Source organism: Ochotona princeps, chromosome 8 (assembly GCF_030435755.1).
Source record: "Ochotona princeps isolate mOchPri1 chromosome 8, mOchPri1.hap1, whole genome shotgun sequence".
NCBI lineage: Eukaryota > Metazoa > Chordata > Mammalia > Lagomorpha > Ochotonidae > Ochotona > Ochotona princeps.
The window spans coordinates 73,242,566-73,263,291 of NC_080839.1; the positions used below are offsets into that span (position 1 = coordinate 73,242,566).

Sequence of the window (20,726 nt, forward strand, 5' to 3'; positions counted from 1 at the left end):
GATTTCTTTGTTGTTTTACTTTATTTCCATTTATCTTTTGCTGCTGCGTTTTTTTTTTTTTTAGAAAAAATGTAAAATAAAGTTTTTTTTTAGTTTCGTTTTATGACACAGTTTCACAGGCTCTGGGATTCCCCCAACCCCTTCCCATGCCCTCCCCCCATGGTGGATTCCTCCAGCTTGTTGCAGTATTATAGTTCAAATCCAGTTATGATTCCTTCATTGCGAGCATGTACCATGCATAGAGTCCAGCCTTTTATTTTCCAAATAAATCCAACAGTTTCATTGGGAGATCATCCCTGGTCTGAAAGTAGAGCTGGCAGAATATCATCCCCTCCAATGAAAGGCCACAACATAATATTGACAACAATTTACAGCATTATGGAGTTAATTGACATGGTACTGAGTGACCAATATGTTGGAAAATGCAAGTACTTAATCACATCCTGTGACTACTTCATTGACATTTCAATTTTAGTTCATACACAACTGGCTGCTGTACGCTTTAAAATGGTTATAGGGTACTTTTAAGCTGTTTTGCATCTATTTCCATTTTTATATTTAGCAGCTTATAGTATTGAAGCATGATTTTTACTGAACTTGGCGAATTTTAGGATAGTCCAAACAGGCTTATGACCCTAACAACGCGTAACAATTGAGGCGCAGAACAGTTTTAGGAGGGATGTGCAGAGAAATCTTCAATACCTTAGTGAGGAGTACCTATCAGCCCTGCAGGCAGTGGAATAACGTGCGGCTACGGTGCTTACCCCTCTACTCCAATATTTTTAGTCCTTATCTTTTGAGTTACTAAAAATGATGAATTATTTTGGGAGATAAATCCTCTACTTTACATGAATAGTATTGATGAATGTTAAGTATAAGAGCAATGTCATTCCTTTTTTCCCCTTTCCACTTAACTGTTTTATATATTTTTTAAACTCATTACTAAAAATTTTCTTTTTTTCTTTTAATTTTATAGTGATAAGACAGAGGTAACAGCAACTCTTCATGATATGGTAGATCAGCTGGAACAAATCCTGAGGTAAGAGAATTGACCATCTTCTGTTTCTGTGCAGATTAACTGTGTCTGTCCTGGAAATGCTGTGGTATGTGCACCTGTTGGTGATTGTTTCCCCTTTGACTTCCTGTTGGTTGAATGCTCCTGGAGGTGCACTGAAGCCGCATGATAGTAGAATGGGAGAATAATGAGAACATGATTTTGACCACTGACAAACACCTGCTCCAATCTTGATGTTATCAATTCCTTAGCTATTGGTCTTTTAGCTTGAGTTTACTTATCTACAATATCTTATGGATGAGATTGTGAGATTAATAATAAATGAAACATTTTAAATTCACACACATTGTAGGCAGAGGAGAAATGTTATTTTGCTGCAGTAATTGAAACTATAAGCAGATTGTTTTTAAATGAAATTTTTTATTGTTTTAGATGATATTTACATAGTTGGTCAGCGTGGGAAGGATTCAGGGTTATGGAGAATTGGGTGTGATCACTGTTTGCAAACTTTCTATTTCTTCTTCCTGTTTTGGGGGGAGAGGAGAAATGGGAAGAAGCCATACTCAGCCTCCCAGCCATCCAGTACCGAGGGTGGGGAGTGGCCAGCCACCTGATAGCAACCCAGGGTCCCAGTGTGGAACACACTCTGAGGGTAGATGTGGTAGTTCTGAAATGTTGTCTGTCTTGCTGATCTATGGGTGAGGGAACCCTTGCAGTGTCCATTGGCTGATGCAGTGCATCTTAGATCTTTGCCCATATTTTCACTGTCATTGTTTGGCTGGGGTAGTTGTCCATATGTTCTGTTTTCCATTCTCAGCTATGGTGCCAGATGTCCTCTGCAGGCCCCAAATGAGCTGCCATATCCTACATGTGCACCATTTATTATTATTATTAAGTCAGATATACAGAGAGGAAGAGAGACACGGAGGAAGACCTTCCATTGGTTGATTCACCCCAAAATGGCCACAACGGCTGGAGTTGTGCCGATCTGAAGTCAGGAGCTCAGAGCCTCTTCCAGGTCTCTCACATGGGTGCAGTGTCCCAAGGCTTGGGGGTGTCTTCCACTGCTTTCCCAGCCTACAAGCAGGAAGCTGGATGGGAAGTGGAGCAGCCAGGACAAGAATGGGTGCCGCTATGGATCCTGGCACTTGCAAGGCTAAGGATTTAGACACTGAGCTGTTGTGCTGGGCATTGTGTAAAATATTTGTAGAATTACTTTTCTTCTTATTTAAGAAGCAGAGAGAGAGAGAGAAGAGAGAGAAAGAGACAGACAGTAAGATAGCAAGGGGGAGGGCGAGAGAGAAGAGAGATCTGTTGATCTGCGTGCTAGTTTGCTCTTGAGATGCCTGCCATGGCTGGAGCTGGAACTCAGTCCAGGTTTTCCACAGGGGCACTAGGGCCTCAGCGGCTCATCTCCCTTGCCTGCACCCCCCTCAGGGTGTGTATCAGCAGGAAGCTGGAAGTGAGCTCGGAGCTGCCACTCAAACTTAAGCATCCCAGTACAGAATTTGCTCATCTACACTGCACATTTATGGACAACCTCTGGTTTACATTCTTGGTGGTTTTAGAGTCTAAAGAATTCACAAGAAAAAGATTTAGATACCAAGGTATATCATGTTTTAATGTCTCAACTAATTCAAGTATATTTTATTGAAGTCAGTGGATGAAAATCAGAATTGCTTTATAATTATGAAAAAAAATTTTTGGGCTGAGGATTTGGAAACTTGGATCCTACTATTCACAGCTTTGTTTAAAAATTGTGAACCTATACATTTTAGTGATATGCTTGTTTTTAATATTGAACTCCTGACAGCAAGATTGATTTGTAATAATTCTTTTTCTTGCAGTGTGTCGGAACTTTTGGAAAAACATGGACTAGAGAAACCGATTTCATTTGTTAAAAACACTCAGTCTAGCTCGGAAGAAGCGCGCCAGCTTATGGTTAGATTGACCCGGCACACAGGTCGGAAGTGAGTAGTAACCAAAAGATTATGTGTAATTTGTGATTATTGGTGTTTTTCTTTTTCTTTCTTTTTTTTTAAATTAAATCTCATGGAGTTAACTGACCAGGGATGAACTGCACATATTTCGCATGTACAGTTGATAGGTTTTGATCTGTGTCTTCACATGTCCTCACAAATCATCATTGTAGTCACGGTAATGACCGTGTCCATCACCCATTAAAGTTTTCTCTTGCTCCTTTGTAATCTCTTCCACCTCCACCCAGCCACCACAGATCTTCTTTTGTTCCTGCATGCGTTAGTTTGCATACCGTAGAATTTTGTGTGCATGCATCATTCAATATTAACTGTTTTGTTTGCTAGGCTTCTCTCACCCAGTATGTTATGTGATTCATCCACATTAGATCAAATCAATACCTTTTAATTTGCTAAGTGGTATTTAATTGTGTGCATTTGTAATACCATACTTATCCATTTACTTGTTGATGGGTATTTGGATTGTTCTGGATTTTACAAATGAAAGTGTTGCAAGTAAAGCTGCTCCACATAGGCCTTACTGTGGACATAGCTTTACTGTCTCTTGGATCAGTATGTGTGAGCGGAATGGCAGGATCACATACAGTGTGGATGGCTAGGTTACAGAAATGCCAGTGTAATTGTTTGCCAGTGCGTCTGTACTGTTGTACTTTTGCAGCAGCCGTTTGGTGGAATTTCAGTTACTCAGCGTCTTCATCAGCACTTGATATATTTGGTCTTTTTAGGGTTAGCTATTTTAGTAGGTAGTTGGTAGTATCAGTTCACTTTTGATTGTGTTTCTCAAATGAGTAATACTATTGCCTACACTTTTTTGTGCTTAATTTGCAGCCCGCACATCTTCTGTCTTCAGAAAAGTAGCTTATTTTCTTCTTTCCAAATGTTGTCTTTGTGTGTGTTTTATTCTTTAATTTTTTGTTTAATTTTATGATACAATTCCTTAGGTTCTGGGAGATACATGTCCTTTATTAGAAATGTAGTTTCCAAAGAATTCTTACTTTTTTTATGGCTCTTTTTCCTTCCCTTATTTCTCTTTTGAAGAGTGTAATTTTTTATAAAATAAATTTTTATTCATTTTCTCTTTGTAGCTTCTGCTTTTGCTATATTTAGGAATGAATTGCCACAAAGGTTTATTTTTATTTTTGTGAAAACTAGTTTTAGCTTTAGGTCTTACAATTAGGTCTTTGACCCTTTTGAGAATTTAGTTTTGCTTATTACTCATGTTATGGGAGTGTAGCCACAGCTCAGACACAGGTACTCCAGTATGGCATCCTGGTGTAGCAGCCAGTGTCTTAGCCGTTTGGTTCAGTGCCCAACTCATTGTATGTATGCCATAATCTCTACCCTATGTTGTTACGATTTTTCAGGCATTCAAGTCTTTTAAATGCGCCTTAAATTTATACGTGAAATTACTGTTTCTGGTACTTCTGTTTCCTGTCTGTAGATCTTGAATTGCATGATGGTATTCTCTCTCTCTCTCTCTCTCTTTTTTTTTAATCCTAGACTATTTCTTGCAATGTGAGTAAGCTGGTGATTCATTTGTTCAACTTTGAAAAAGTGCTCATTTTACATTTGTCTTGTTAGTATGGAAATGCAGTTTGTGAATGTTTAGTGTACCACAGGATAGAATTGCTTCACTTCCTTCTTGCCTGAATTTTTTTCCAGTGAGAAGTCTGCTGTTACTTTTGCTCTATGTTTGATGTTCTAGTCACATCTTTCCCCCATAATGTGCTAGTCATAATCCACTGGAATTGTTGTTATGATTTCTGTGTTACATCCAATTCCATATTGATTTTTTGGAAAGATTTATTTATTTCTATTGGAAAGCCCAGTAGACATAGAGCAGGAGAGACAGAGAGGAAGATCTTGTGTCAGATGTTTCATTCACCAAGCAGCTGCAATGGCTGAAGCTGATCCAATCCGAAGCCAGGAACCTCTTCCGGACCTCCCACATGGCTGCAGGGTTCCAAAGCTTTGGGCCGTCTTTGACTGCTTTCCCAGGCCACAATCAGGGAGCTGGATGGGAAGTGGAGCTCCTGGGATTAGAACCGGCGCCCATTTGGGATCCCGGGGCGTTCAAGACAAGAACCCAAGTATCTATGTAATTGTGTCACATAATACAATGTAATTACTGAAGTTAAATAATAAACAATTAAAAAAAAAAAAAAGAACCTTTACTGCTAAGCTCTCACGCCAGGCCCCATATTAATATTTCTTGGTGTCTTTTCTTTGTAACATTTCTCAGATATATGGGTTTATAATTTGTATCAAATTTTGAGGAAGTTTTACTTCTTAAGTCTTTATTTTCTGGTTTGTTTCAGGACTCCCTCTATTATTTTTTAAAATTTTATTTATTTACTTTTTAAATTGGAAACTCAGACACACAGAGAGGAGGAGACACAGAGAGGAGGATCTTCCATCTGATGGTTTACTCCTCATGCAGCCATAACGGCTGGAGCTGAGCCAGTTTGAAGCCAGGAGCCCAGAGCTTCTTTTGTGTCTCACCTGTGGGTGCAGGGTCCCAAGGCTTGGGCCCATCCTCAGTTATTTTCCCAGGCCACAAGCAGGGACCTGGATGGGAAGTGGGGCTGCCGGGATACGAACGAGTGCCCATATAGGATCCTAGCACATTCAAAGTGAGAACTTTAGCTGCTAGGTTCTCGCACTGGGCCCTCTTCCTTATGTTCTAAATAACATATGTCCCTGTTTCTTAAAATGTATAAAAATCTCTAATCAGCTTGTGTATCTATTTTCTATGTATTTGAAAGGCCTAATTGTAGAGGGAAGGAGAAAGAGAGAAAGAGAGGTATTCCATGTATTGTTCACTCTCTTAATGGGCACAACAGCCAGAGATAAGCCAATCTGAAGCCCAGAAGCAGGAGCTTACTCCAAGTTTCTCACCTCGGTTCAGGGCCAAGGACTTGAGCTATCCTCTGAGTTATAAGATGGAAGCTGGATCGAGGTTGGAGCAGCCAGGACTTACCCCAGAAACACATGAGATGCTGGGCTTACAGGTAGAGCTGTGAGGCTTGTCAGTTAATATTAATCTTTCCCAATTTTACATTTGCTTTTTAGTTCTTCATGTACAATACCTTACGAATAGGTTTATGGATTTTGGCACACTTATGTGTGTCTGTATTATAGTTGTTGTGAAGCTACAAAGAGGAGGCATGATACCTCAGTTAAAACTAACAGCATGCGTAAGAGGTTTGAGGGGAAACATTTTCTACTGTGGAAAAATTGGCGGCAACACATTTCAAACTGGATATTATCCAAGTGAGTCTGAGTTAACCTGAAGCCAGAAGCCAGGAGCTTCTTCTGGGTCTCCAATGCAGGTGCAGGCTCCCTAGACTTCAGGCCATCCTCTCTTGCTTTTCCAGGCCACAGCAGCGAGCTGGATGGGATGTGGAGCAGCCTGGATACGAACTGACGCCCATAAGGGATCCCAGTGTGAGCAAGACGAGTTAGCTACTAGGCTATCACACTGTGCTCCTGGTTTATAATTTTAGAAACTATTTGTTAAATGTATTTGAAAGAGGAATAGAGAACTTCTGTCCATTGACTCGTTCCGTAAAGTGCTGCAATAGGTGAAACGGAGTTCCGGTGAAGCTGGTTGCTGGAAATGCAGTGCCAGTCTTTCCTGTTGGTGGCAGAGATAACAGCCTCTCGCCCTGTCACTGCTGCCTCCCAGCGTGTGCGTTAGCAGGATGCTGGGTTCCGGAGTTCAGCTGAGCCTCCACCCACGCAGTCCAGTGTGGCTTGTAGATGTTCCAGTTGGCAGCTTAAACCTTAGGTTTAATGCTTGTTCCACCAATAGAAAAGTCTTATGCATACTTTAAAGGGGGATGGAATCTTTGATTCTGTTGAAATTTCGCCATAATAAGTAAAAAACTGTTTTCCCTTGGAATCCACTTTTCTTCCGAAACTGTAACTAGTAGTGTTTATATTCAGGGATCTCTCTGTTATTTGGCAAACTTGTTGTTTAGTTTCTTCTAGTTTTACTCTGGAGTTTTATTTACTGAATGTATTCTGGAGGAAGGGCCTTTCAAATAGTGTATTATAGTTTATTATAATTGGAACCTTTACTTAATGCAGCCATGTGCGAATAACATGCATGCCATCTGTCCAGTGTTGGGGGCCTCAGAACAGCTGAGCTGTGGGAACTTGAATGCGGTTAGACAAGTGGTACAAGGTGGACACTCGTTTTCCCAAACTTTCTGCTACTTCTGTGCCTAAAAACCAAAACAGAAATTCATCAGTTCACATGTGAAGTTCTTACTAGTGAAAGCTTTTCATCAGATTATCCTGGAAATAGATCAGCTGGTTTTGTGTTTTTGTATGCTGAAAAAAATTCTCATACGCTTTATTACATATGGAAAAAGAGTAATTCTCTGTTTTATATAACACATTATAAATGCCATAGTTGGTGAAGCTACATGTTTATTGAATGTTTTAGTGAAAATACCTTAAAGAATATTTAATTTGATTTGTTTTTTTTTCCCCACTAACTTTATTTGAAAAGCGGGAGACAGCAAAGCAGTGTCCTATGTGCAGTTGACTCCCCCAGTGCCTGGAGCTGTGAGCCTGACACGCTGTAACCAGAGGCCAGCTCTCTGTCGCCAGGGGACAGAGCTGGGCGGCGCTGAGCCAGTCACCTAGGCCATTACTTTCTGCTTCGCAGCATACGCGTTAGTGGAAAGCCAGAAGGGAGAGCAGTGCAAGGACTTAATTCCTTACTCTGTGGTATATGTGGTCTCCTAACCACTGTGTGAAATGCCTGTTCCCGAAAAATATTCAGGATGCAAATAATATCAAATCCATGATTTACCATTGTAATATCTGACACACACATTCAGAGTATCTGATCTGTTTTAAATGCAGAACACTTGCGGATACTGATGATGTTTAAAAACATTTTACAAGATAAAAGAAACACGGGAGCCGATGTTGTAGGGCTGCTGCTTAAACCACAGCTTGTGCTGCTGGCATCCCATGACTTGTGTCTTTATCTAATTGCCTCCATGCTTGATCATAGCCGCTTTATGGAAATGTGATTTATTTTAGTGTGGAACGCACAGCTTGCTAATTTTTCCATTCTCATTGAATGCTATTTCATCTTGATATCTAGGAAGCTTAGAAGCTATTTTGATAATATTTCTAGGATTGATGTGTTTTTTGGTCCTGCTCAGTTTTTGGCCCTCATTAATTACTGTTTTTTCTTAGAAAAATTCAAGCACAATATGTAGTATATAGGCTCGTGATACCAGTTTTATTTATTTGGTCTTTGAAATATTTGTTCATCTTCATGGGAAAGTCAAAGTTACATACTGAAAAGGAGAGCTCTTCCATCTGCTGAGCCGCTCCCTGAATGGCTGCAGTGGCCAGAGCTGAGCCAATCCAAAGCTGAGTGATCTGAAGCCAGAGCCAGGAGCTTCTCCCGTGTCTCTCACATGGGTGCAGGTGCGCAACAGCTTGGGCCTCTGCTGTTTCCCCAGCTATAAGCAGTGAACTGGGTCTGAATTGGAGCAGCCAGGACTTGAAATGGTGCCCATATGTGGTGCTAGCACTGCAGGTTGAATATTAGCTTGCTACAGCGCCATGCTGACCCCAGATACCAGGTTTTATTTTTACTTTTGACTAATTGAAGAGAGAGGTTTAATGATCTGTTTTCTTCTGCTTCTCTTGTTTTCTTTCTAGGCAGCCTCCTGTCAGTGAGTCTCACTGGAGAACTTTGCTGCAAGACATGCTAACCATGCAGAAGAACGTGTACACCTGTCTGGACTCTGATGCTTGCTACGAGGTAACCAGAGGCGTTAACTGATGCCTTTCAATTGAGAAATTTTGGCTGGTGGAGTTTATTGGGCGCCAGGGAGATGGCCATAAGCTGTGGTGTAAACAGTGCTTTGGAGTAATACTTCATGGACTCTGGCTTTGCATTGAAGTGCTTTCCTACTTGCGCTCTGCCTTCCCCATGTGCAAGGTCAGCTGTGTGAAACAGTCCTAGGATAGAAAGCTCTGCATCACACTGGACTTCCCATTTCCATTACTTCTTGTGATCATTAAAACTTACATAATATACCTGAACGAAAATAGATTTAAATCAGTTGTATCTGCATCTCTCTTGTGTATGTTTTCTTACTTCCCTAGTCCGTTCAGGTTCGTGCTGATTGAACGTATACTTGTACAACAAACCTTCTGTGACATCGCCCTTCTTAAAGCTTGTTCCTTGCTCTCTAATAATCAGATCTCTACTTGGCCAGCCCCCAGTCTGCTCCCACCCTGTCTGCCGCCACCATGGGCCCTGGGCTCCAGTATGTCCCACCACAGCTGTTGTGAACGCTCTTCTGTGTTAGTGTGGATTTCCTTATCTTTGACATGTGTTTCCTTTTCCTTGATTTGGAACATTCCTGATCAGTTCTCAGGACCCTGTTCACTAATTGGCACCTTGGATACTCTTTTTTTGCTTCTCATACAGCTCACTTCCACTAGAGCCTTCCTTTAAAAAAAGCAGATTTTGGTTGATGTGTTTTTTTCTTCCATTTAGTCATAAGTTATGGAGTAGGAATTATCATGTCTTGATCATTTTCATAACCCCAAATGTAGATTATGGTGTTTGCAACATAATGGATAGCTAAGACGTGGTTGTCAGTTGACTACAAGTGCAATCCAATGAGAGTTATTCAGTATTTTGGAAATATGTATTTTAACAATAAATGACTTGTGTTTTTTTTTATAGATAATGGATTCAGAAACTCATTTTTAATGAAAAGCTGTCTCAAACAGATTTCTCATTTGAATTTTCTTGTTCAATAAGCAAGACACAAAATCATGTAGAGTGTTTCTTGTGTCATTTTGTTCTGCTTTTATAAAGCGTGACCTGTTGATAAATTGGAGTTGTAAAAATAGTTGAAATTGTTTAGTTTATAACCTAAGGCCATTTTAACAGAAGAGCGTTAGTATCGACCATTGAGAAATGAATTGTTTCCTATTTGAATTTCAGATTTTTAAGTGCTTGAATGATTGCAGTGTTCATTTTGGTGGTTGCCGTCTCCAACCACATGTCACTTCTGGTGATGTCTTCCCCTTTTGCATCTGCAGCAAAACTTAAATGAGTTTCACAGTAATCTGAACGTCCTTGCAGTGTAAAGGCAGAGTCCTTCGTGCGTCTGAAGCGGCGTCCTTATGGTGGAGTAGGATGCTGTGGTGCTTGGCTTTTCTGACTGCTTCTGCTTCAGCTTTTATCAGGACTTTAGATCAGAGCTTGCTCGCATGTGGAGCGAAGCAGCGTAACATCTAGGAACAGATTTGAGTACCTCTTTTGTTAGGCAGCTATCTGTTGTCTATCAGTCTTTGCTTTACTAAGAAAACACTTGAAAGTAAAGCAGTCTTGAGAAGATTTTAGAAGTTTTTAATGTAAGTATGACAAACAGATTTTTTTTATGTTTTACTTTATATCTTTTAAACTGTACTGCTTTATTTTACGGTGGCTATTTGGTTTTATTGTCCTTTGGAAATATTTTGGAAGCTCTCTGGCATAGCTTTTACAATGTTAGCTAGTTGATTACGTAAGGCCTGTATTGCTTGTTTTAGCAAACCTGTTAAATTTTAGGGTTAGTGAGTTGTATTTTTCAGTAGCTAACACTGACTCATTATGCTTACTTGAATAATAAACCAAAGAAATTCTGGGGAACTGTTCATGTAAGGCCTTGGGTTATTCAGGGAGTGCGTCCTTTTCATCTGTCAGATACAGGCAGGGAGGGTGCTCATGGGCGATTTGCTCTCTACGGTATAGCCGATCCCTCTTACATACTAGTATTGTTATCCCTGTCAGGCATTTTAGAAAAACGCTTGACTCAAAATGTTTTCCCTTAGGAGACACAGAAGTAAAATAATTAAAAAAGAAGATCCTGTTAAAATTGGATGATTTTCTTAATGATAAAGATGACCTTTAAAAATTTTTTTAATTATTTACTTATTTTTATTGGAAAGTTGGATATACAGCGAGGAGAGACAGAGAGGAAGATCTTCCATTCGATGGTTCACTCACCAAGTGACTGCACTTGAACGTGGTTAATCTTGCGCCGAGCCGAAGCCAGGATCCATGAGCTCCTCCGGGTCTCCCATGCAGGTGCAGGGTCCCAAGGCCTTGAGCTATCCTCAACGGCTTTTGCAGGCCACAAGCAGGGAGCTGGATGGGAAGCTGGGCTGCTGGGATTAGAACCGGCGCCCATATGGGATTCCAGAGCGTGCAAGATGAGGACTTTAGCCACTATGCTATCGCACCGGGCCCTAGAATTAATTTTACATGGTTGGCATTAGTGTCCAGTTGAATATGAAGATATTTGCATAATATCTTCCATAAAGTATCTCTTGCTTTAGTTAAATGTTTTTTTCTTTTTACATTCAAGCTGGAAACAAAAGCATTACCATTATATGATATGCTGTAATTTTAGTAACAGGGTATATGTATAACATTTGTGGGTTTAGGTTCAGGTGCTTGTGTCATATTTGAAGATTTCCATCTATTTGAATTGGTTACAGATAGTTCAGTAAGTGGGCTCTGTTGAGAGTGAAGTAGTATAATAGGTCTTGTTTTAGTGAATATAAATTTTAGCTATTCAGAATTTCATTTTGGCACATTGAAATACTGTGCCTTTCTCATCTGTTCTGTGAAACTATTTCTTCTTGCAGAAGGATCATTGGTGTAATTGAGCTAAGGGTCTCTTTCCACAGGATTAACCATGTTCAAGTGTATCACTCATTGTCATGTAGAATATTCACAGTGTTCTCTGGTCCCCCATATCTAGGACGAGTGTGTTTTTAATTAATTTTATTTGTGTTTTGGACTTTCCTGCTGAACATTGAATTGCCGTGTTTTCACTGATTGCAGCTGATCTTTCCCCCCAGATATTTACTGAAAGCCTCTTATGCTCAAGCCGTCTTGAGAACATTCAGCTGGCCGGGCAGATGATGCATTGCACTGCCTCTCCAGTGACCCCCGCTGCTGCTGTGGCCGCCAAGGGGAGAGCCCAGTACAGGGTCAGTTACCAGAAGAGCGTTGACTTGGTTCTGGCTGCCAGCAGGGAGTACTTCAACTCTTCCACCAACCTCACTGACAGCTGCATGGGTCTGGCCAGGTGGGTTCATGCTCTCACCCTCCCTATAAAAAACACCGTTCCAGATTAAGCGGACACTGTTGTTTATTGCTTGAACATGATAGGTGGAAATACCTGGCAGTACCTCTTGACTGCTTCTCTACCATATTTACGCACAGTCATTTTTTGTGGATAATCTGTAAAAACTGTGGTAGTTTTTCTTCTGTTTAAAAAGATTCTTGTAATTGTGGAAATGTTTTGCAAGTGTGTGTGGCGTCTGCTCTGTTTGGAGTCAAGGGACTTGATCAGTGACAAAACTCCAAAGTCCTCCTCAGATTTAAGTTTCTGGAATAGCGATTCAGTTTCACTCTTGCCTTTTTATATTGCTGTTTCCATCTACTCTTCTTGTTTAACAACACAAAGCCGTGTTCCATGATCTCAGTTCTCATAAATTATATATGTAACATTGCATTTTTTCCTAGAAAGTTTATTCATTATTTAAAGATAGTTTTTCTGAATTTATGTGCTGGAGAATTTGCGAAGCCCCGGGGGGATAACTTTGCTTTCAGTGTTCTAGAAGCTGCTCTGTGATGAGGTGGGTTTGCTCCTCTTGCTAGCCCCTGGCCAGCCACCAGTGATGTCACACTCCCTTGCTGCGGGCCCCTCCTGCTTTAGAGTCCCTAGTCCTCCTGCGCGGCCTTTCTCTTCTAGCGCATCTCTGCAAGAATCGGTCTATCTGGTTTTGTTTTGATATTTTCTTTTAGACCCCGTTGTACTTTGCTTACAACTGGGTGGATTGTCATTCATTTCTAGACATTCACTTTGTAGCTTATTTTTTCTTCTAACAGACAATTGACAATGTTTCTGAGGACCTGAATTTCTTATGTAATTGCTGAGTTGTTTGTTCTGCCTCTATAAACTTTATTTAAAAATTTTAAATGTTTTGTTTGAGAAGGAGGAGGAAAAGAGAAGGTTACATACAACTAGACAGGGTTCTCCAACATGTTTTCTCAAGCCATGCGATTGAATTTGGCAATCTTTGTTTAAAGTAGTTACCTATTCTATTTATTTTTTCCCATGGAATATACTTTTGTTTCAGATGATGAAAATATCAAAACTTGGAGTCGTGTTTGACGTAATCTTTTTGGCAGATGTTTCTCAGAGATTGTTATAAAAAGTATTCTTAGTATTTTCCCTTTAGTGAATCTCTTCCTGCTCCACCAGAATATCCCGTAATTATAGAAAGATGCCATCTGATGCAGCATGATGCTGAGCTGATTGCTGTCTGTGAACACAAGTATAGTTCAGTGTTTACAACTACATGGAACATAGCAAATTGCACATACACCCTATGACCTTATTTTTGCGTTTTTCTTTTGAAAGGCAGAGTGACATTTGGAGAAAGACAGACAGACAAAGACACAGAAAGACAGAGGGAGAGACAGAGAGACAGAGAATCGCAGCTGCTGATCACTCACCAGGTAACTGCCACATGCAGAGCTCGGGTCTGTCAAGGCATTGTCATCCATCCGAGTCTCCCAGAAGGGGGAAGAGGCCCACACACTTGGGCCGTATGGTGTCAATGTAATGTATATATAGAATGCCATCTTCCACTACTTCCCATGGAATGTTAGCCCAGAGATTGATGGGGTGTCAGCATTGTAAGTGACAGCCCAATTGATGAAAGTGTTACTAACTAGTTTGTTTAATTGAAGAAGCAATAAGTGGGTCTGGCGTGATAACCTAAGTGCTAAATTCTCACTTTTTATGGGCCAGGATCCCATATGGGTGCCGGTTTGTGTTCTGGATGCCCCACTCCCTTCCAGCTTCCCTGCTTGTAGTCTGGGAAAGCAGTTGAGGACAATCCAAAACTTTGGGACTCTGCACCCACGTGGGAAATCTAGAAGAGGCTCCTGACTCCTGGCTCCCGGCTTTAAATTGGCGCAGCTCTAGCCATTGCAGCCACCTGTTGAGTGAACCAGCAAATGGAGGATCCTTTTCTGTGAAATCTGCCTTTTAAATATAAATAAGCAAATCTGAAAATATATACATCCTATAATAATAATAAAAAAACAGTAAATATCCAGACCATGCAGAGAGTTTTGTACAGACATGTCTCACTCCTCATTTTTATTCCCTTAACTTATTCTTCATGTATTTTTAAACTAGTTTATTTTGTCTCCTTTCAAAATAGTTTATTGAATTTTATGCTTTTTTTCTTTTCAGTAGTAGGTTGGTTCCTACTATCTAGAAATGCCTCTGTGTCCTTTTTTTCCCAACAAAGTTAGTCACTTTCATTTAAAAGAAACAGTACAAATAAGTGCAAAATTGAATGTCATGATTAAATACACATGTGAATAGCATGCATACTTTACATGAAAATCCACATACAATGTGAATCAGTTATAGGACAGTCAAGGAAATGGTAAGACTGAACTTCCTGCTATGTAGATTTTAAATTTGCAACTTGAAATAAAAAAGTATGAAATTAAGCTTGTTTAAAGGAAAGTTAATAAAATTAAATATATTTCTCAAGCGGTATTGACAATGTGGCTCGCATAAACTGCAGGTTTACCTTGCAGGTTTCTGGAGAGGAGATGTAACGTGAAGAAATGGGGAGACAGTGCTGTCTTAGGCAACTGACAAAGGTTATTTCCAGGGTTGCCATTTATATACATCCAGCAAAGCAACAGCTCAAACATAGTTCAGCTTGGACATCGGTGAAGATGGCCAGGTTTGATGTACAGCGCGTGTCAGGTGTATAAGCAGAGAGTTCCAGGAGAGCTAGTAAGGCAGCAGGATGCCATTGGGGTGAGATACTGATAAGGAGCAGTGCTTCGATCTAGGACAATAGGCTAAGTACAGATGTTTGTCATATATCAGGGAAGCACGAAAGCACATCCAAGGACTCACTGGGGCAAGAGTGCACTCTGGGTGAGAGGCCCTCCGCCTCCTCTTTCCGGAGCCTCTCCGCAGCAGGATCCCATAGGCCTCTGCTGGCCCAGCTACCCCGTTGGATGTATTCCAACAATCAACTGTTTTAGTTAGCAAATGGTTAAAAAGGCATTTTCCACTCATTAGTGTAGCTGTTCTTGTAGATGGAGAGGAAGAGGAAGACGGAAGTAGAAGGCAGCTGTCTGAAGCCCGTCCTCCCCTGCCCGAGTCCCTCTGCTAGGACCAAGTTACGGGCTGCTCTGTACTGTGTTCCCAGCACTCACAGAGAGGAACTCAGTGCTGCTTGAAAGCTTTTTCCATGGGTACAGGGTTGCTTCATTCTTCTTTGATTGTATATTATTCCTTTTAAAAAAGAGAGATTTATTTATTTAGTTAGCTTTAGAGTCATAATTAGAGAGAGAAAAGAGAGAAAGGGAAACAGTGAATCTTACATCTGCTGGTTTCCTCTCCAAAGTGGCTGCAGCAGCCAGAGCTGGCCCACGTGGAAGTAGGGAGCCCAGACCTGAATTTGGGTCTCCCACATGGGTGCAGGGCCAAAGTACTTGGGCCATCTTCAGCTGCTTTCTCTGGCAGGTTAACAGGGAGTTGAAGTGAACGTGGAGCAGCCAGGACTCACACCAGTGTCCATCCAGGATTTTGTACTGTGATCTTTAAGTGTGTCGTGACACAGCACCAGTCCCCTGTTGATTTTTATAAATTTCATAAATTTCAAAAGCTGTGTGTTTCTTTTCATCTAAACAGCATAATGTTAGGGACCATCTATAATTTTATGTCTTTGAACATGTATAAGGTTATCTATAGTACAAATTTCTGAACTACAATTCCTAGATGAGGAGTTAAATGCATGTAAGATTTTGATGGCAGTTACAAACCTGTTCTGCTTGAAGCAACAGTGGTTGTGGGTACTCAGTTGATTTAAATGCTACATGTTTGCAAGGGTGAAGTAGGCCTTTATAATTCATTGCTCCCGATGCAGTTTTTGGGCCTTAATACCTGTGTCGTGAAGTCCCTGGTGGTCTGATGTCTGCCTGTCTTCCTAGTCTTGTGCCCCAGCGTTCCTTCATATGTTTAAAAAAGAAGATTTGTTCATTGTTTGTTTGAAGCACAGAGTTGCAGAGAGGAAATAGAGAAGAGTTGCATCTTTCCTAAATCATTCTCCAAGTGATTGCCGTAGTCTGGACTGGATCATGCTGAAGCCAGGAGTCCAGACTCCAGCTTCCTACGTGGGTGGCACGCAGAAGCGCGTGGGCCTTCCTCCCACCACTTTCTCAGCTGCATTAGGAGGGAGCTAGATTGCAAGGAGCACTTGTATGGGATGCTGGTGTTGCAGGCTGTGGCTTAATGCACTCACAACGCTCGCTCCAAAGAAATAGCCTTACTCACTAAAAATACTTAAGTATATTTTGTCTGGATATTCAAAAATGTACATAAAATATAAGGTGTTAGGTGTGGAAATATTGCGTTTCTCCTTTATCATCAGAAAAACATATCTTGAACAGTTTTTTTTTAGTCATTTCTTTTTTTTTTTTTTTTTTGGTATTCTGAGTTGTGACCAAACCAGCACACTCGTGTTTTTTTTCCCAGAACAGAGGCTAGAAATTGTCTGAATTCTGCTTTTCCTGCTTTCCAGTGCAGTCGTTAGCATTGGCTTCAGCAGTATGAAGGGCACTTTGTGGAGTTAGGGTGTTTTACCCGATGAATCCGCTCCATACCATCGGTGTAACTGTGGGTGAATCCTGGCACCTCGCTGGGCGTGCGCTTCGCTTCTGTGGATAGCAGATGGTGCTGTTTGCCTACTTTGCTGGGTTGCACGGAGTACATGTTTGATGAATGTATGTGGGATTGCATGTTAAATATTGAAAGGTAACTTGGCTTGACATGCATTACTTCTTTTTAAACATTCGTTTCTCCTAGGTGCTGTTTACAGCTGATAACCGACAGACCCACTGCCATTCAGGAGGAACTAGATCTTATTCAGGCCCTTGGATGTCTTGAAGAATTTGGGGTCAAGATTCTTCCTTTGCAAGGTGAGTTTTGTACTTACTAGTAAGTGTTCTGTTTGTTTTCGCTTTTTTAAGCTAAAAGGTAACTGAATAATTAATCCGTTAGCAGTGTATACCCCATTTTCAAATGAAACATGAAGTAGAAACACAAAAGAAGCCAACATTTTATTGCAATTTTGGTTTTTGAAGTCCACATTTAAGGCGTTTAAAGAAGTCACATTAGTAACAGCAGTGAGGCTAGTAGATGGGAAAACGATCAGCGTTGGTGATCATGAGGAAGAGTTTGAGGTTTAAATTAGTTTTGGTATACGTATTATTTTTGTATGTTTTTCAGTTCCATAGACTTTTTTTTAATGCTTATTCCAGAATATTCTTTAATTACATGGGTTTCTTCTTTTTAATCAGGTGATAGTAATGAAAATCTAAGTAAGAATTTCCTACTAGAGCCATGTTAGTGTTGCTGAAGTCCATTCCTCTAAGTGTGAATGCTGCCTGGCACCGTTCCAGCAGGCCCCTGGTCGTGCAGTCATGTGTCTGCTTTGTGCTTGCGGTGTGTTAGACCCCACCTGACCACCCCTGGCACAGGCGGGGGGATTTCCTGTTCCTGCAGTGTTGGACCTCGGTGTGTTGGTGCGCCTGCCCATCTTCCTGCTAATCTTTGGTCTGTGTTCCTGAGTCTGTTAATGGTTGGGGTGTTGCCAATTGCTTTCATCCCTCTGTCTCTTTCTTGGTAGTTTTCCACAACTGCATCTCTTGTGATTGTTTCCTGTTTTTGTTATTTCCCAGCACCTGCAACTAGTGATGGTCTTGTACAGGTTCCTTGGTGTCTTTGTACAGAGCTGGGTGGATCTTACAGAGCATGAGCCAGTGGAGAATGAAATCTCATGGAGATTTCATTGTGACTGTACTCAAAGTTAGAATTTTGCTTATCAGATAAATACTTTATCATGGAAAAAGGTAATATTGTCAACTTCAGTGTCATTTCGAAATGAAAACATGTATAAAGAAAATATATGTGATGTGATTGTTATGTCACTAGAAAATTCTTAGCTGTACCATTCATGTGGTTTTCTTTTCTTTTTTTTTTTTTTTTTTTTTTGGATAAAAACATCTTAAAGTTGTGGTGTTTGAGTTACTGACAAGCATGTTGGGTTTATTCTCAAACATCTTAGATCATTACTTCCCCTCAAGTATTTATTTAATTTCAGTTTTCAGTGAGGAAACAATCCAGAGCTAAATGAAGCTTCTACTGTGTGTCTCTTAGTAGGCCAAGTAATTAAAAAATGTTAGCCATTTTGATATGATATCAACTGATGTATCAAATATCAAATAATAGCAAATTTATGTAAAATTTTTATAGTTCCTCAAGTGTTATCAAAATTTGAAATATTAAATTGCTTTTAATATTTATATTAAATCTTACTGTTATTTTGAGAAAAATTTACTTTACTTTATTTGAAAGACAGTTGCAGTAATAAAAGACAGTGAGAGCAAGACCGAGAGCAGGGAGACACATACCTGAGCTGCCTGCTGCTGCCGCCTTCGCCGGTGCGGAAGTAGAGGGCTGCACTGGAAATGGCACAGCTGGGATTTGAACCACATTCATATGGGATGACGGTGTCATCGGTGGAGGCTGAGCTAACTTTGTCACAGTGCAGGCCCCAGACCTTGATTTTCTGTGGTAGTTCATTAGTGCTGCGTTTACTGGTAGTATTGGTGTATACTCATGCTATATCCTAATGGTGTATACAAATGGCCACAACCAAAGCTGCTGCCCTGCTGTAGCTTCTGAGATTTTTGTAGTGAAGGAATTTTTTTTTTTATTTTATTTTTTACAATCTTTACTTAGTTAATTAGGGGACAAAGGTTCAAGGGCTACAGGAAAGTGGGTAAGACTATCATTTCCACATTTTCCCCCCTGTATCTGGGATAAAGGGGGAGGTAAAGGGAGAAGCCCTACCCAGTTTGCCACCCATCCCAGGTCGCTAATGTGGGGCGTGCTCTGAGGGTCTTGCTCAAGTGGTTTTGATAGTTCAGCAGTTATGAATTGCTGCCAATCTCGCCACTCCAAGCACGAAACTGCAGAATCCACTGGTTGACATAGTCCACCTTAGAGTCTCCATTTGCCCAGTTTTTCACTGCCAACATATGGTTGGGGTAGTTGATTTGTTCTGTCCTCTGTCTTTTCATGGTTAGGGATCTGAGTCTGGCAGTTTGATTGAGGGGATCCCTAAAGAAACTTTGTCTGAGGTGCACTCAGACCACGTTCTTGTGTGTACTTGCAAGTACAGGGCCCGATACAGTCCATCGCCCCAATCAGCTGGTGGTTGCAATTGCTGGGTTGGTTCTATTTCCAGTGCTGACTTCCGCTGGAACCAATGGGTGTTGCAGTCTGGCCTGATTCTGCCTAGCACACACTCGGCCCTCACATAAACCAGTGGGAGTTGCAGCCTAGTCAGAGTGACAAACAATAACCCCCACCAGGCCCACCCCCTGCCCTGGTTCCCATGCTTGCCATTATATGCAGTAGACTGGTCCAGTCTGTCCCACATCCCATTCAGTTAACATACATTGACATATATGTCAGTGGGCATTGAAGCCTAGTTCAACCCAACCAGCTCCACTATCCAGCCTACACACATGCTGTTGGGTGCCTTTCTGTCTAGCCACCCCTGCCCCATCCTGGTTTTCAGCCCTCCAGTGGGAGTGGTAACCCAAGTAGGAGGAATGTTTTAAGAAAGACGTTTTCCCCCTATGTCTTGATAGTTTTCCTGCTTGGAATCTTGATTTAGTTTCCTGTTGCAACTATCAGATAGCCTTTTTGATATGGAGTTGGAATACTGCCTTTGTGTATTGTGTGTTATGTTTATCCCAGAGATGCAATTTAGATTTCCACTGCCTTTTTTTTTTTATCAGTAATACCAGAGAAATAGTCACTTGTTATTAGAAATGCCAGAGAGACAGTTGTTATGGTCCAGGTAATTTTATTGCACTTAGTGCACACTGTTTATTTTGTCAACCTGGGTTTGTTGTAAAGTTTTCTCTGCCCACACTGTAGAAATTGTGTTTCTCATAATATGTAGTATTAGCTACGTAATAATTAAGGAGTTAATAGAAAGTAAGAATAGAAATAGTATGTAAAGGCGATTGTATATGGAATCACATTTGGGATAATTGTTCATGGGATATGTGTGTGATTTGTCATAATTTTGATGCTTGAATTTTTCTTAATATTGAAATGATCCTTTTTATTTCAGTGATTCTGCATATTCTTTATATATTAGGATATGGCAGTGTTGTAGGCTTGGGGCAGTGTGGTTATAATTAGCCTAACTACTAGTTACTATATAATTACTAAATGACTTTGGTTTTGAATTTCCTCCTTAAAAAAATTAGGATGCTGGGCTGACATGATGGCTTAATTGGCTAATACTCTGTCTCTAAGCACCAGCATCCCTTATGGTCATTGGTTTTTGTCCTGGCTGCTCCACATCTGATCCAGCTCCCTGCTTGTGGCCTGGGAAAGCAGTGGAGGACGGCCCCAAAGCCTTGGGACCTGCAGCCGTGTGGGAGACCCTGAGGGAGTTCCTGCCTCCTGGTTGGGGTTGGCTTAACTCCAGCCATTGCAGATCTTGGGGAGTGAACCAGCAGTTGGCAGATCTTT

At 40.9% G+C, this 20,726-nt stretch overlaps 1 protein-coding gene across 3 annotated transcripts in view; it reads left to right on the forward strand.

The window, feature by feature from the left end:
• Positions 1 to 20,726, forward strand: part of NBAS (NBAS subunit of NRZ tethering complex) — a 376,509-nt gene that overhangs the window by 131,447 nt on the left and 224,336 nt on the right. For all 3 annotated transcript variants that reach the window (XM_058668260.1, XM_058668259.1, XM_058668261.1), the window contains 5 exons: positions 977 to 1,039; positions 2,863 to 2,985; positions 8,707 to 8,809; positions 11,917 to 12,146; positions 16,974 to 17,086. In XM_058668260.1, the coding sequence (XP_058524243.1) occupies positions 977 to 1,039; positions 2,863 to 2,985; positions 8,707 to 8,809; positions 11,917 to 12,146; positions 16,974 to 17,086 (632 nt within the window). The remainder of the gene's footprint in view (positions 1 to 976; positions 1,040 to 2,862; positions 2,986 to 8,706; positions 8,810 to 11,916; positions 12,147 to 16,973; positions 17,087 to 20,726) is intronic.